The sequence below is a fragment of the Sceloporus occidentalis genome, unplaced genomic scaffold, assembly GCF_023333645.1.
Source record: "Sceloporus occidentalis isolate IW3139 unplaced genomic scaffold, rSceOcc1.0.p SCAF_4, whole genome shotgun sequence".
NCBI lineage: Eukaryota > Metazoa > Chordata > Lepidosauria > Squamata > Phrynosomatidae > Sceloporus > Sceloporus occidentalis.
In genome coordinates this window covers 69,751,305-69,769,143 of record NW_028316984.1, presented here as the reverse complement: position 1 = coordinate 69,769,143, position 17,839 = coordinate 69,751,305, and the positions used below count along the sequence as shown (strand labels likewise).

Here is a 17,839-nt window from a genome sequence, read left to right as displayed (position 1 = left end):
GCAGAATATTGTTGTTCTTATTTAAACATATTTTCCCCCTTTCCTTTTGCTTAGGACCCTGATGAATACTCCCGATTAATTCTGAGCAGTAAACAACAAAACCTCCATTTTCAAATCCAGTTCCAAGGATCATCTTCCACATTTAATCATATTATCCAGGAAAAGACTGTGAACAGTTTAATTGTCTACAAGATGGAAGGAAGCTTAGCAAGCCGTTTCGTAAGTGTGGAAATCAAAGTTAATTAAAGTTCAGTTAATTAAAGGGCAAAATCATATTATTTGAGACCATCCAAGAGCTGCTTCTCCTCCCAAAACATGGGTGCCCTCGAGATATATTAGACTATAACATAAGATCATTGGCCACACTGGCTGTTGGAGAAGGCTAACCTACAGTATCCTGCACAAGAATGTCAAAGAGAAAAGTAAATTACCAATATAGAATTAATGGCAACAATCTGGGAGACATCCAGGGGTAACCACGTTGAATGACAATCTGGGAGATATTTGATGACATAAGTTAGCTGGTCCTGCCTGTTCAGCTTCTCCAATTGTAGATTTTTTACCCTCTAAATCAGTGCTTCTCAATTATTTTCTGTCATGCCCCCCCCTAGGAAGAAGAAAACATTTCGCGCCCCCCGCACGACTGTAAATAGTATCATTTGTCTATAAAATTGTTATAAGTACACCTCTGCATAACACTGTATCCTGAGCCTCGTGCCCCCCTTTACGGAGCCTTGCGCCCCCCCTGGGGGGCCCGCCCCACTATTTGAGAAGTACTGCTCTAAATCTACCTCATCGCATACTGAAATTCTATCCACACTCCCTGAAATCCCAAACCATTCTTTGATTTTGATAAAAAGGGATATCCTCCAGATTAAAAAGTGTAAGTGTACTGTAGTACATATACTGTATATAGCAATTGCCACAGCATGAGCAATAAGAGGTAAACAGATTAAATTCCCAGCCAAGGTGGGCATACAATTCTATATCAGGTGGCGGGGGGACTTTACTGCATTGGGGCCTAACAGGAACTGCCAAATGGTGCTGTGGGAAAACCAGGTCTCCCTCTATGAGACTACCTGAACTTTAAGGTCTTTAAAGTTCATCACAGGCAGGTTTTGGTGTGGACATGGGGGAGAGCCTTCTCAGTGGCTGCTCCCAGATTGTGGGATTCCTTCCCATGTTCCATAACATGGGAGAAGCCACCTAGAAGGCTCTCTCCTACCCAAACCTGTCTGTGTTTAGATTGACTTTGTTTTTGTTCTCTTTCTGTGATCTTAAGATCTTGTGGCCGAAGGAGATTTTAATAGGGTGTGCTATGCTTTTATCTTACTATGGCCTGTTACAGACAGGCCAAAATAAAGCTGCTTCGAGTCACTTTGGAGGAATGGTATTTCAATGATGCATGAGTCCTAAGAGTCCAAAAGCTGCACCAAAGCTGCACTCCAGTCCTTAGAACTGGCGCGTGGCTTTGGTGTGGCTTTTGGACTCTTAGGGCGCATGCATCATTGAAATACCATACCTCCAAAGTGACTCGAAGCAGCTTTATTTTGGCCTGTCTGTAACAGGCCTATGTTTAAAATGTTTTTTAAAACTTTTCTACTAATAGTTTTGAAGCTATATACTTGGTTTTAATTTGTTCTGTGCTGTCTTGGGTTCTGTCCTAGGAGAAAGGTGGGATTGTTGTTGTCATTGGAGTTGTATGGCTTCAAGTAATTTCTGACTTATGGTAACCCTAAGGTGAACCTATCGTGGGATATTTATTTATTTATTTGGCAAGATTTGTTTAGAGGTAGATTGCCATTGCCTTCCCCTGAGGCTGAGAGCATGTGACTTGCCCAAGGTCACCCAGTGGTTTTCATGGCTGAGTGGGGTATCGAACCCTGATAATTAGTTAATAGAAACAGTGCTGGCTTTACCATTAGTTGAGGCTGCATACCCTGAAGATTCAGAATTTTGTCCTCTGGGGGCTGCCGTTTTATCTTCTGTCTCAAGAAGCAAAATATCTTGGGCAGACCAGCCTGGAAAAGGAAAAATAGTAGAAGATGAGAACAAATTTTCTCCTGAAGGCCTTCTCATAAATCAAACTCTGAAAATTGGTTTTAGCCTGGTTACAAGAAAAACTGCTTGAATAAGACAATAAATGGTGGCTTGCTTTAGCACAGGCTGCCCTCAGCTGGTGTTCTCCAAGTGCTGTGGATTACAACTCCCATCATCCCTGGCCATCTGTAGGTATTAATGAAAGGAGCTATACAGCAAAACATCTGTAGGGTGCCAGTTTGGGGAAGGCTGCTTTAGTATGACAACACGGCAATTCAGAATAGAAATCTCCAAAACTACCATACCAAAGGCTATTAAATTTTTTTAGACAGAGATTTGGCCATCTCGGAATAGTAACATACAGCAAAGTGCTTTTCAAATTCTGTAATGAGTTGTCATTCTGACAACAACCCATATTTCTTTTATTAAAAGTGCTCCCCATTTTCATCGCAGACAGCAGATGAAGTAACTTTTCTAGTTTTATTTCAGCTGAACTAAGATTCTTTGCAAATGAACAGACCAGCCATTAAGCTGACAGAACAGACAGGATGATTAAGCAAGCCCTTCTCCTGCTACACAGAAGCAGCAAGATGAGATCCAAAGTATTAATGCTGGGGCAAATCTTCCATTTTTATTCTTTCCTGTTCTCACAAAACAGAAGGTGCAATCTCTATGCCTATTTTACCCATTGGAGATGCTGGGTCAAGAAATCTGACCCCCCCCCCCAAAAAAAAAAAAATTGGCCTATATCATCAAAGGGCAGGGGGCTAGTGGCCTAGCAGATGTCAAAAGATGTAAATTTGCTTGGGCCTCTCATATCTGCTGGGGTTTGGTTCCAGGAACCCCATCCTCATGGATACCAAAATCCATGGATGCTCAAGTCCCATTAAATACAATTGCGTACTCAAATGATCTCCCTTACATAAAATGGCAAAATCAAGGTTTGCTTTTTGAAATTACTTATTTTTTTTAAAAAAAACATTTTCAAGCTGTGGATGGTTGAATCCATGGAAGTAGAATCCATGGATACGGAGGTCTGATTGTACCATCTTTCATTGGTTATCTTTACTGGGGCTGATAGGTGCTGTAATCCAATATGTAGAGAGCCATAGGTTCCCAACTTTACAGTATATGATGCTTGAAGACCTTAAGCTTCAGCCCAGCTGTTCTGTAATAGATTATTATGACGATATGTTATTCTTTGTTTTAACTGAGTTTTGTATGACTTGCTTATCAACAGCACAAAACTGAAGACTTCAATCATTTTATGCCCCATCCATTCCTAGACGAACATCCAAGAGTTTATAGTCAGTGGTAAACTATACTTCATTTCCTCTGTTTGTGCCTTTGGACTTCATCCAGATGACTATTGCTGCTCTGGACCCATTTCTGTATATGAAGCAGACATTTGCCCTTTCATTTTTTACATGCTCTGAATCCTGCATGACCCACACCTAGATTTTGTCTATATGGACAAATTCCCCTGAAATTCCCCCCAGACTCGCTGCATCCTGTTTACACAGCACAGGGCCAAAAGCCCAAATTGAGTATGGACTGGCTTCATGATGTTTGCACCTGATTAAGGCTTCCTCCCATAAACCACATATTAAGAACTCATCTTTGGTTGCAAGTTTTCAGCTCTGTTTGCAGCAATGGCAGTAGCTGCCTTCACTCATGATCCCTGGTAGCTGTCTGGCACTGCTATTGTGGGGTACCCAATGTCGATAGCATGTATGGGCACCATGTTCTGATCTCAGCAAGCAACAAACGGGGTCAGTGTGGGAAGGCAGCTGCCTGTCGTTCACTGCAAGAGCTGAAAACCCACAATAAGACAGAGCAGATAAGGGATGAATTTAGAGATAATTCAGGACTCCAAGGGCAGCCTGGAGTATTCTGACCAGTGTAGACCCATCTCTAAATACCAGGTTGTATGAAATAATGTTATATTATTCACTCATCTCACTTTGTCATGCCTCTCGTCTTCATCCTTTGCTCACTTCTAAAACATCACAGCCTTTTTTTCTTTTACAGTATGATTGCTTTTTCAGGACTTGTTTATTTTTCCTGTAGCATTCAGGAAGAGAATGGTTTCAATAACATCACCGTATATTTGATGGCATCACAGCCACCAATGAAAAATTTATCACTGTCAGTCGGCAGCACTGATAACCGGCTGCATCCACTAGTGGGATGCTAATCAGCCTGAATTCGTTATCAAGGGAATACTGCTGTCGACGCTTTGCAAGCAATTTGTTCATTATTAATCATGTTTATCTACTATTTGTTTTACAAGGTATTGCCTTTTTACCAATATATGGCCAGCACAACTTCCAAAGGCTTTTTATAGGTTTGGAATGAAAAGAATGTAATGTGGGGGATGGGCAATGTTTCTTACTCAAAAAGGAAAAGGCATTATACTTACAGGAAGCAAACATGTAATGATCTGCCCTACTGTAGGATGCCAAGATGATGGTGATGGTGATGACTAGCCTTGTTTCTGTGTCATTACATTTTCCATGCTGCACATCCACTTTAATAATATAGAGATTATTAAAGGGCCCACTATTGATAATTAATGAGTAGAATCTTCCAGCAAGGTGTAGTGACCCTAGAATCTGAATCCCTGCCTGGCCATGAAAATCCACACTCTTTCAGCCCCAGAGGAAGGCAAAGGCAAAACCATCTCTGAACAAATCTTGCAAAAAAAAAAAAAAAAAAAAAGGTTCACTTTAGGATTATTGTTAGTCAGAAATTACTTGAAGGCATACTATGATAGCAACAAGAAGAGACCTGAAACTTAAAATTGTTGGACACTTATGAAATCCAGATTTTCTCACCCTTCAGAACAAGAAGTGACAGCACCTTTTGTTCTTAAGTCCTGTGTGAGGTTTCCTCCAAATTCCCTCTTACAATCTTTGTCTCCACCAACCTTCAGCATTTCTGCCTTTGCCAAACATCTCTCTTCTTTTTGACATTCCATTTCTGAAACAACACAAGCAGCTAGACTATGATGATAAAATGCCTACTGGAAATCAAGGTTGCAGAAGGTCCAGAAAATGTGCATTTGTTGTTTGCAACTGATAGGTGAAAGAAAGATGTTTCAACTACTCTAGGGGTCCCATTGCAGCTGAGATAGCAGGAGGCCTGGGAGATGAGAACCTTACTCCACTCACCACTTGTATAAATGACAGCATGGTCAGATATGAATTTTTAAAAATATATCCCAAGCACAGCTCAAGCCATTCACCAGTAACCGACAAAAAGCACCTTGCCACTACCTCCCTTTGTTCAATTGTTTCACATTCAGAATGCATGTTTTTGTTTGCAGACTCTTTGCTTGTTTGATAGCCTCATGTAAGCCGAAATTATGTATTGATTTTGTTTTCCTTTGGTTTTAGATTAAAGACATGGAACAAAAGCCGACGGAAGGAATGTCAGCTGTGAGGTGTGAATAGGCTTTGGGTGGTTCTTCTGTTTCTTTGTACTTGTAATTCCAAGATTTGACAAGAAACTATTAACCCAGACTTAGCCAGAGTTTGGACAACCTCTGTGTTTTGAGTAGATTGTGCATTGTTTGGCAACGATGTTTGCTTTGGTTTCTCCCATTGGCAGCCAGTGAGGTAGCACAAAGGCATGGAGAAGGAGTCATGGCTGAGGCAGAAACCAAAGACGTGGAATGGCCACTATGTATGAGTGTGGTGGAGGGTTACTAAAATTCATCAGTGTCTTCATAACTGGGATGGGAAGAACTGGGGATTCAGATAATTCAAATTGGGGAAACAAAAGTGAGAGATTCCTCCATCTCTGCCCATTGCACTGTGTTGTCAGGCACGACTGTCAACACCAGAGTTTCTGTAGCTAACAAGAAGAGGGTAAAGAACAATATACAGTCCGATACTCATATCCGCGGGGGATCCATTCCCATGGTTACCATGAATAAGTTGAAACTGCCGTTAACAATGATCACCATATTTCCAGCAGAAGTTGACAAAAGGATTGCTGTGGAAGACTTCCAGATGCCTAGAGACCCTTTTCCCACCAGGCATGGTTATCTGAAACCATGGTTACTGATCTTATAGATACAGAGGTCAGACTGTATGTATATTTCCAAGGGTGGACACTTGATACCAATATGTTTGCTCTCCTAGGTATATTCCTAGGGGTGTGTATCTTGCCTATCAGATTTTCCATATTTCTTGTAGTCCCAATGAAAGCAGACCCACTGAATCAATTTCTGAATGACAAGCAAATCCAATTGTTTCTATAGCTCTACTCTAGTTGTGGTTAGCAGTTCATTTTGAGTCCTGCTTTCATGTAGCTACAGCAAACCTGATTGCCACAAAAAAGTGAAGAGCAGTGTGCTTCATTCCTGTTCAGTCTTATATAAACAGTCATATGTATTAGGGAAGCACCATCCAGGTTTGTTTGCTTTTAGAGTGGTCCAAGATCTAGAAGGGGAGGGGGATCCTTAGGATGGCCTCAAAATGTCTGACAAATTTCTGACCAATTTTGTAACATTTACTTTTTCTTTTGACTGCCTGTACTGTTGAAGAATCCCAGTCCTCCCTGGAGAATGTTTTCTTGAAGTGTTTCCTCCCATGTTTATCACTTCAAATTCCACCCATGCCTCCCATGAGTGCAACTGTGAATTCATAATTAATATTGTTCAATATTGAATATTTTTAGTAACAGTGGCTTGGGCCTCTTATCAATTTTCTTTCTCATCCCATTGCTTCTTTCATCCATGGTATAAACTAACACTTGAGTTTCATTCAACAAAAACGGAATCAAAATTTCTTAGAAGAGAGTTTTCTGAGGGGAAAAAAATCAGAATGTTTGGCAACATCCTCAGTTTTACTGCCGACAGAGTTAAGAATTTGAGGAGTCGATTTTTTAAAAAATGACAACTATATTCTATCAAAAATATCTCCTTACTTGTCATTCCTATGGAAGGAGATACAAGCTTGACACTGCATTGATGAATAAACTTTGTTATTCTTATGTCTGTGCCATCAGTTATGCTTTTAAATTGATTAACTGAAACAATGTAAGTGCAGGCAATCATTCTGAGGGTATTAATGAAGGAAACAGCACCTCCCCACGCCTTTGTTTGCATAACAACACAGATAATTTATCTGGAAAGCCATCTTAAATACCTTGCCTGAATGGAGACAGGCACACAGTGTATTTATTACAAATGTTGCTTCTACTGAAACCGCTTTGGTAGAGTAAATCTAACTGAAATTACAGCTCATGTAAAAGCCTGTGATTAATGAGTGGGTCAATTGTAATGATTAATCCATTATTTTTTCTATCCTAATTGTTGTGCTAAAATCTGCCACCTACCTTGAGAAGATCAGAGTCTCCACTGTGCTACAAAGTAAAACAGTGCCTGATAGTCAGAAGTAACGATTCAGTTCTGCAGCCTTTACCCTAATATTTCTGCAGTCAAATCGAAAGCTCTCTCACACAGAGGGCAAATGGAAACAGGACCTTGGACAGCTCCAAGTGAGCCCCGCTGGCTGAACCTTACTACTGCTAAGGTAGCTATAGGAAGATGGTGTGTCAACAAGGACATGAAGCCCACTATATTACAGTGTCACTGTTGTGGTGTTCTCTGTGTAAGGTTGACTTTGCACCTGGTTCAGAAGCTGAAGCTGGTGCAGGATATAGCAACTAAGCATATCCACAAAGCCGTGAACATATTACACCCATGATGAAAGAACTGCACTGGCCGCCTGTCAGCTACGGAGCAATTTCAACATTTTGTTCTTGACATACAATGCTCTAAGCACCTTTGGGCCATGATACCAAGCAGATTGCCTTTCCTTATATGTGCCTAGTTGACAACTGAGGTCTTCAACAGAGGTCTTGCTGACTGTTCTGTAATCATCAGATGACATTATGAATGTTAAGCCTTCTCAGTAGTGGCACCTGGTCTCAGTAACACTTCTCCATGAGAGGCAGAAAAGGCACCCAGCTTCAAACACTTCCTGAAACACATACAGGCATTCCCCATCACATGGCTACAGTTGCCGCTCCATTTTAAAAATATTGGCTAATTATTGTAATTATATGTTACAGTGGTGCAGTGGTTAAATGCCTGTACTGCAGTCGCTCACTCATAAACCACAAGGTTGTGAGTTCAGTATCAGACAGGGGCTCAGGCTTGACTCAGGTTTGCATTCTTCCAAGGTCGCTAAAATGAGTACCCAGCTTGTTGGGGGCAATTAGCTTACACATTGTAAACCACTTAGAGAGTGCTTAAGTGCACTGATAAGTAGTATACAAATGTACTTGCTATTGTTATATGATATTCTGTGTGTGCTTCTAACTGGGAACTACTTGGAGATGTTGCCACATCATATACAAGAGCTGTGAGTATGGTGACACAGTCTGTCATAAAGTTGTCCTCACCTCTGTGGAGGAGTTGGTTCAATTGTTAGTATGATGCAATAGGTCTGGAGTGGGGCTTTGGAGAGCCTCATTCTAGTTCCCAATGGGCTACCAAAACCATTGGATAAGCTTGAGAGTGGCTCTCTCCAGGGACGTAGCCAGGATTTTAGGAAGGGGGGGTCCAGACTAAGTGCCACCATTATAAGGGGGCTTGGGCGCGGCGGCGCAGCAGCACGCACCATTCATTTTTCTAATGGAAGGGGGGGTCCGGACCCCAAGAACCCCCCCCCCTGGCTATGTCCCTACTCTCTCTTAAACCAAAACCACCTCACAAAGTTGTTGCAAGGACCAAATGGATGTCAACTGTGTACACTGCTTTGTCTTATTCAAGGATAAATGGTACAAAACATAAATAAATCAGTCAGTCAGTCCTAGAATCAGGGGGCATGGCAGTATCTGCCTTCTAAAATGGTCACCCAAACATGGCAATTCAGAAATAGCTGTTTTTGAAATAGAACCATGAAGATGAGTTCCTCTTTTTCCTCCAAGATATTTTCCCCTCAGTCATCTCATTTCACTAAGTTTCTTAGATGAGTTATGCATAACAATAATTTTCTTCTTCCTAAAAGAAGAAGGATTGCATTTTGAGGAGTTTAAATGTATATGGATACAGGAATGATTAATTAGTAGTGTTTTGTCCAGCAAGCTCACCTTTACAATTAAAAGATAGATGGAGGCCTCTTTAAATAGATTACATCCCTCCAGTAAAATATTTGATGCTTTATTTTGCTTTATTCATTTTCTGTCATGATGAAATCAAGTTTCCTTCCAGATTCATTAATACTCTGGAGTTGGATGTCAACATCACTCTTGGCAATGAGGACTTTGTCAGCATTAACAAAAGTTATGGTGTTTCAAGGTACAGCATCCTGACGAGAGGAAGGTGAGATTCTATGACCAGTTTCCCTGCTCTGAGCTCACTTGCATTTCCTTTCTCTATGACAACATCCCTTTGTTCCCAAGAAACCTAGGCCTTGCTTGCTTGTCCATACATGCCCCTATTCAAAGCCCTTCCAGTTTAAGTCAGCAAAAGGAGATACTGTTTACTGGGAATAGGCTAGGATAGGAAGGCCAATAGTTAGCTTCTGTCACAAGAAGCCAGATTGCCACTGCCTTAAAGACTGGAACCCAGGTAGAGTTTTCACAAACAGAAGAAAATACAAGGAGCATCCATAACTGACTATGCAGAAGCATGCTGGGACTAAACACAAGCAGCCCAAACCCTTCTTTCCCACATATTCCAGAAGAGAAAATCAGTGCTGTTGATTAAATTGTACTTTTCTCCTCTGATAGAGATGAAGGACAAGTAGCAGAGAAGCAGATGGTACTGATGTTCAGTGCTTGGTATCTCTAGGTAAAAGCAAAATGGTGTGAATGACCTCTGCCCAAAATATTGGAAAGACACTGCCACTAAACTAGCTAGCTAAAAAAAAAATGATATACTGAAGCGTAAGACAGTATCCTGTGATCCTATGCGTAACCACAGTAAATATTCAGATATTTCTAGTTTGATGTCATCGTGTTCATTGGGGTGAAAGTTCTTAGTGCTATCCCTTTTTCATTGGAGAAGAAACAGATGGATACCAGTGAGCAACAACCAGAGTACCTCACCACTATTTCCCTCTATGTGCCTGACCCCACAAAAAAATATTAATGCAGAGTAGGTGTTACCCCTTCTTGTATCTGAAATTAAGATCTATGCAGGTAGAGAAAGGGAAAAGGTGCAGATGGTTCAAGTATAGCTTCTTGCCCTTTCCCCAGCTCTTTCTCTTCTCATTACAACCATTCCCTTTTTGCTAAGGGGCACCAATGACTTAGATTGAACTGGAAGCAAGTGCATGAAGGATGGGTGAAACTGTCTTGTAAAGAATTTGCCCACTGGTCCTCATGGCTCAACATTGTTTACTGCAGCAGCACCATTCCTTCACAAAAGCAGTGTTTTATTGGTTTTCTCTCAGAGAACTTTTAATTGGAGGCTCTCAAGACTGAACCTTTGACTTTCTTCCTTTGTTAAGAGAGGTGTAGGCACTCATTTTGCTGCCTATTATTCTTGTATATTGGGGGGAAATGGGGGAATAAGGAGCATTTGCAGAGGTTGTTGGTCTACAATTCTTCTAAGTCCCAACTGACATGGCCAATAGTCACAAATGATAGGACATGCAGTTCAACATGAAGTGGAAGCTAACTCCTGGGTTAGCTCAAAACATTTCATTTTTGCCCAGTTCTTTTGGACTAACATTAGTAAAACTAAACCACTAATATTCTAAATCTATACAGTACCTTTGCAATCAGTTAAACCAAGCAATGCCAGAGTACTTTTTATAGACTTGTGTATATGCACGCGAACAGGGGCATCTTGAAAGCCTGCTAATGTATTAAATAAATAACATAAATATATTTTAAAACCAGATTTAAATTTCCCATTAGGCTCTGTAAGGGAGGCAGCCCAATACAAATGATTTAATCTGAAAGAAATACAGAGCTACAAAAAGAGAAGATATATGTCAGGGGGAGACAAACAAAACATTCAATAATGCTGCCCGTTTACTGAATAGTGCAAAATAAATGATGATCTGTTGTCCTACGATTGCCCCTCAAAGGACAGCACTGGCACTTAAAATGCTAGTAACACACTGTCCTTGAAACAGGGCTGGAAAGCATGAGTTACTCATCGCCCCTAATCAGCTTGAAGAAGTCTGCAGAGAGCTGCACTCTGTGTGCTTTAGCCCTAAAAGGTTAACCAGGAATTATTGTATTCTTTTTTCATATAAAGATACAACAATGTGAAATGTCAAGTGGGAGCCGAAGAATCCATCCTAGAGCTAGGCCTCCTTGATTTTGGAGCATCCTACACAGTTGTTATAACAAATGTAAGTTGCCCTTTCACTTTTGCATCATGAAGTTTCAATTTCAGTTCTGATATTGTGGCTCTTACAAATGCAGTGTAGGTGCTTGTGTTCAATAGCCAGCCACTGAAGCGAAACAATTTTGTTTACTGAAAGTAAAAAAAAAAAAGCTACAATTATAAAAAGATGGCTACCAACAGGATAATATGTACACATTACAGTCATTTTGCTTTAAAATGATATAAACACAGGCCATGACCCAGCCAAAGTTAAGCCCTTTTCAGTCCTATTAAGTCAATGAGAAAGAATTACATCACAAACTTAACTGTCTCATTGTCATCACTGGGATGCTGACTTGAGAGTAGGCCCCACTGAGCTCCATGGAAATTATTTTGGACTACAGATGCATTGGTTGCAGGCCTTGTATTAGAACCTGACTTGGGGGAGCAATACTGACCACAGTTTCTTAAAATCACCCTTTTTTTAACGTTCCAAAGCTCTGAAGATAAATTCCAAGTGAACCAACTGTAGCCAGTATCTTAAGCGAATTTATCTGGGCCCAAGTGAAAACTGGAGAGGCCTCCTGTACCTTCAATGGTAGTCCAGTAGGTGTTGCTTGGAGGACCAAAGCTTGAGAACCAGTAGTCTAGATCATATTCAGCCAAGGTCACCAACATTAACATAATTCCTCTGATGTGACTAGATATGTATACATTTTCTTATTTTACTCACAAAGGTGAAGGTAAAGGTATTCCCCACTGACATGCTTGTCAAGTTGTGTCCGACCACAGGGGGTGGTGTTATTTCTGTTACTAAGCCCGAAGAGCCAGCGTTGTCAGAGACCACTCTGTGATCATGCGGCCAGCATGATTGAACAGAGCACTATTTACCTTCCCACCCAAGTGATGCCTATTTATCTAGTTGCATTTGCATGCTTTCTAACTGCTAGGTTAGCAGAAGCTGGGACTAGTGATGGGAGCTCACCCCATCATGCAGCACTCAGGCCTCGAACTGCCAACCTGCCAATCTTTCAATCAACAGAGTCAGCATCTTAACCACTTACCTGGAATCATGAGTCTGGATGTTCTATGGGGAGGGCAGCAAGGATTCTAGGTCACATGGCCTAGTTTCAACCAGCTGGTCTGGGTACATCAGGCACCTAGCTTCATGGCTCTTTTTGTTCGCTTTTGTCCTTGTGGTCATTTCAGGCTTTGTGTAATTTTGACTGGGAAGCCTCTTGAAGCTTTGTGTCTCAGCCAACTGTCTCTCATGATTTTGATGATGCTCCAGTGACATTGACCCGAATAATTGCAACTTGACACTATCACATCCTTAAACCTTTGGTTACCTGGAAAGGAGACTGTCCCACAGCTGTGTTGCCTAGATAATGGGAGAAGCCCATCATCACAACTGGCATTTCTGTTTTCCATTATTTGACTGCTCAGTGTTGTCTATCCCTGCTGCTGAGCTCAGTGGTTCTACCACTTCCACTGCCCCTGACAGTATGTTTGCAGCAGTGGAGGCTCCTGGGCAGCTTTGACAGAGATGTCCAGAAGTCACTTTGCCTGGAGGTCTTCTCAGACCTGGCACAGCCCCAAAAGATTGATCCTTTAAGAATGCAGCTTTGGTCACATTGTGCCCAGGCTTTGTGCTGCAATTAACAGAAATGGCAACATACTTCATTTTATTTTTCCTCTGCACTCATTTGCTTGTTTTGGTTCCCTTTTTGTAGCACTGAAATATTTAAGGTATGGCATGTTCAGTCTATAATCCTATGCATACACAGGAGCAAGCCCTACTGAACACAACAGGATGTCTCTAAATAAATATGCATCAGGTTGAGTTGCAAAGCTATCAGTATGTGTGAAAAGTAAACAGACTGATGAACAGATGAATGGATAGATTCATGGGCAGATAGATATGATAACAGAGTCTTTTTATGGGGAAAACTCAATTCTGACTTTAACAGATAATAGAGGAGGAGAAGAACAAAGGCCACCTGCCAAAAATTAAATTTTCATCCATAAATCCTGTGGGTCTGACAAAATGATACCCCCTCTTTTTTCCCTTTCCTTTTTCCTGAATATGTAATACTTTTCTCTTGCTTTGCTGTACAAACTGCTTTATAAACTATGCCCAGCTTCTCAGGACAAAATTTGAGCCTGGCCAATCTGGACATTTTGTTCTATGTAGCAGGAAAATTAGTTCTGCTGCTTTATTACACTTTATTCAGATATTAATTCATTATTGATAAAATTCATTCTAGACGGTTGGCAAACTGGAGCATCTGGTGATAAAATGAAGCCTCTATATTTCAATAAATATTTGCTAAGAGCCTGGAAGGAATCACTGTGCAGAACTTAACTATCATGAAACATCACTGTACTATTTGGTGGCAGTAGCAGTTGTGGAGCAAAATGGACATTCCTTCTACTTGCCAGGACTTGGGCATCTTGGTGGTGATGGTGGTGGTGACGGTGTGTGTGTATTTGGAGGCATGTCCCATGAATTCTTTGAATAAAGTATGCATTTCCTTGCAGCGTTAGATTCTTGTTCTAAGTACTTACTTACTGGCAAATCAGACCCTGTACAGACCAGTGAAAAGCGCCAGCCTATGGACAAGGGAAGGGCTGAGCGTCTGCATACTCCAAGGCCTACTGCTGCCAGCAGGGTGCCATTGTGGCGTGCACAGTCTATACCGCGTGCGCCATGATGACGCACCTCTGGCACAGCGCCTAAACAGCACAATACCAAAAGGGGCATTATCACGCCATGCAGTGGCAGCTATGGCACCCCTTCAAGTGCACAAAAAGGCCGGATTGGTGCTGCAGCATGTGTTTGCCATGGCACTGATCCAGCCAGTAAAGGGGCAGCTGCAGACCACCCCAAAGGGATGGTCTGGATAGCCCCTCAGTCCCATTCAAAATTGATGGAGCTGATCTCTAAGAATATACATGGGGCGTTGTCCTACCATTAGGCACAGCAAGGTGGCTGCCCAAGTGGCAGATGAGAGATGCGAGAAACCGGGATTTTGTGCTGTATAGCTTGCCTGGTGTTGTGATGGAGAATGCCATCTCATTGCCAGTGCAGAAGCAAAATTCAACTGTCACAGTAGAGTTAGAAGAAATCCTAAGGGTCAGTTATTAGTTCAACCCTCTACAAGTGCAGGAATCCAGTGACAGAGCATACCTGACAGATAACCACCCAAACTCTCTTTATAAAATAGTCCAACAAAGGCTCCATTAACAAATAGCTCTTACCATCAGGATTTTCTTCCCAATTTTTAGTTTAAGTTTTCCTGTTTCAATCTGTATTTGAATTGTTTATTCAAAGTTTTATTGTTAGCTATCTTGAATCCCATTTTGTGGAAGAAAGGCAGGATGGATTCAGCAAATAAACAAATAAATGCTGCAGAGACCATTGCCTTGCAAATCATAGCTTTGTCTACAAAAGAAGACAATAGGTTTCTCACACATTATAGGCAATGTGTACACTCAGTATACTCCAGTAGAAGTGATATTTTAGCCATGCAGATATTGGAATCTAATTTCTATCACCTCCAGACAGCATGGCAATGACAAGGGATTATGGATTTGGAGTCCAACAAGATAAGAAAAGCTGAAGTTTCCCCATATCAGATAGAAAAACAGCATGTGAAGCAGTCTTTACCTCCAAATAACTTTGTTCTAGAATGGGTTGGTTGGGGGACTACAGCAACATCACAGTGTGTATTATATTCAGACAATACAGGAATGCATATTATATTCAGAATAAGGGAGAAGCTAGATTACCATGGTATGAACAATCAGGAATCAGATAGATCTGTTGGCAGTATCTCTTTCCAGTATGTACCTGTTCTTCTTTCTATTGACCGAGTGACTGATCTTCTCCAATCTGGCTATTGTAATTCATTGCATGGTTTGTTTAGTTTACAGATCTATTGTGTTTTGTGACATATGCATAAAGAAACTAAATGATGCACATGGCACCATGGAAGTATGGATGAATTGCAGTTTGTAAATCACTAGGATCATTATCTCCTATACCCTATCTTTTCTCACCTCTCAACTTCTTTTGAAGGTGTTTGTGACATTTCCCTATAGTCCAGTGAGTAATGCAAACAATTACTACTCACCCCTTTTAGCCTTCTGAAAAAGCTTCCATGTTGCGTTTTTCCCTGCATAGTGATTAACTGCATCTCATAAACAATTCTAGCACTTTCTCAGTTAAAGCAGAGTTTGCTGATGTCTCTAATGTGACTTTATTTCAGTCCACCAGCAGAGTTCACAGTTGCTTAGCAGGTCCACATGGAAAATACCGATTCAGTCTTCAGAAGAAAACCCATTTCTTCCCTATTGCAAATACTGGATTATCTAGGCCTCTTACCTTCTGTTGTCTTGAAGGTGAACGTTTGAGGGGATATAATTTGCCCTGCCAGAGGAAGGGCAAGATTAAAAAATACAATCAAAGATTTGTGTTGATGCACGAGATGGAAGGAGGAAGGTGCATGAGAGGTTATAATCCCTGCTCTGGGCTTCTTTTGCTGTCTTTCAATTTTCCACCCCACTCACTCACCCACCTTGGAAGTTAGTACAGGTTTTGACTGGTTGCCTTTTTGTGGCCAGGAAGAAGGTTTGCTTCTCCTTTGACTTTCATGGGGGTGGGGGTGTTTTGCTTACTCTGTACTGATTCACCAAGTTACTATGGGGAAATTGGCTTTGGGTGGTACTTTAAAATGAGATGTTGGCTTGAATATCATTTAAGTAGGCTATATTGAAATGTTTATTTATTTAAATTAGTATTGAATTGTAAACTAATTAATATTTGTCAATAATTAATATTTGGTCACTTTTAGCAGGTTAATGTGGGAAAGTGAAATCTTGATCAATAGTTTGCAAACACATCCTAAAGTATGTGTTGTGAAAGAGTTTTCTCTGCTCTTCCCCGTTCAGAAATTGAACTCTGAAATATGAAAGGAACTGGCATTTTCCTTTAGGGCTCGGGGCTAGTGTGGGGGAACATGTTCAGGGAAAAGTTAGATTAGCTTCAGTGTATACCACACTATGCAGTCCTGATTCAGATCAGAATTAAACAGTTAATAAAGTAGCCCTTGGCATATCCATACATTTTGTGTGTCTGTCTATTTATTCTGACTGGATGAAACATGAATGCAATATACATCTGCCTTACTTAATGAACATGTCTTCTTTCTCTTCTAACTCAGATTTCTTCAAAGACCTTACAGACATGGAAGACAGAAGACATTGCAGCCAACAATGTCCATATTTCATGGCAGATCCCTCAATACCTGTTAATATCAGCTGGAGAAGTGATGTTCTCCATTACAGGCCTTGCTTTCTCTTACTCCCAGGTAGGGTACTTAAAACTTGCACATGAAGAATAAATGTACACGTCTGGGCTTGGTGAGTGAGAAATTTGCTCTTCACCAGATCTTCCAAAGCTGAAAGCAGATGGAGCAAATGGCCAGTCCAGTGCCTATCCTGATGGTCTTTCTTTCTGTCCCTCTGTGTATACATAACTGAAATGATCAAAGGACTGAAATGCTCACCTTCCTATGGAAGGATGGTGCAGAAGAGCTGTCCAGCCTTTTGATGATTCTGCCAATCATTTTCAGGAAGCAACCAGTGCTGTACAGCCTAAATGCAGCTTTTTGACCTTAAGCTCATTCAAACAAAAACAAATATAAGTTAAATTAAATTTATATATTTGATGAAGAGTCTTGTTCTTGATACTGCTCTTTGGTGATGATAGGAGGAACTCTCCTCTAGAATAAAGGATTTCCTGCAGGAAGGAGGTAAAAGTAAAAGTTTTCCCTTGACATGGATATCTAGTCATAACTGACTATGAGGTGGTGCTCATTTTCGTTACTAAGTCATACAGCCAGAGTTGTCCATAGACAACTCTGTCATCATGTGACTAGCATGACTGCACAGAACGCTGTTACCTTCCCACTGAGGTGGTACCTATTTATGTACTTGCATTTGCATGCTTTTGAACTGCTAGGTTGGCAGAAGCTGGGACTAGTGATGGGAGCTCACCCCATCATGCAGCACTTGGGCCTTGAACTGCCAACTTGCCAATCTTGCAATCAACAAAGTCAGAGTCTTAACCACTTACCTGGAATCATGAGTCCGGATGTTCTATGGAGAGGATAGCAAGGATTCTCCAGCAGGAAGGAAGCATAAGCTATATAACAAAGGGGATGAGGCCATATCATGCTCATCCCTCACATGGTATCCAGCACACCATTACATGAAGCCTATAGCTGGGATCATCACTGGCTACTCCTCAACAATTCTATGTTCCTCCCCACTTTTAATAGTGATTATTTCCTCCTTATGTTCTCCTTTAGCCCCACTCTTCCTTGCACATGGGATTTCAACATGTCTCCATCCTTGCTATTTTCCTAAGGCCCATGCAGTTGTCCCCACTTCTTTCATGATCCTTTCTGTCCTCTATATACAGTGGAGTGGTTG

At 41.1% G+C, this 17,839-nt stretch overlaps 1 protein-coding gene across 2 annotated transcripts in view; it reads left to right on the top strand.

The window, feature by feature from the left end:
* Positions 1 to 17,839, top strand: part of LOC149313970 (solute carrier family 15 member 2-like) — an 88,566-nt gene that overhangs the window by 59,154 nt on the left and 11,573 nt on the right. For both annotated transcript variants that reach the window (XM_089523343.1, XM_089523342.1), the window contains 5 exons: positions 55 to 219; positions 5,439 to 5,485; positions 9,269 to 9,379; positions 11,270 to 11,366; positions 16,567 to 16,713. In XM_089523343.1, the coding sequence (XP_089379469.1) occupies positions 55 to 219; positions 5,439 to 5,485; positions 9,269 to 9,379; positions 11,270 to 11,366; positions 16,567 to 16,713 (567 nt within the window). The remainder of the gene's footprint in view (positions 1 to 54; positions 220 to 5,438; positions 5,486 to 9,268; positions 9,380 to 11,269; positions 11,367 to 16,566; positions 16,714 to 17,839) is intronic.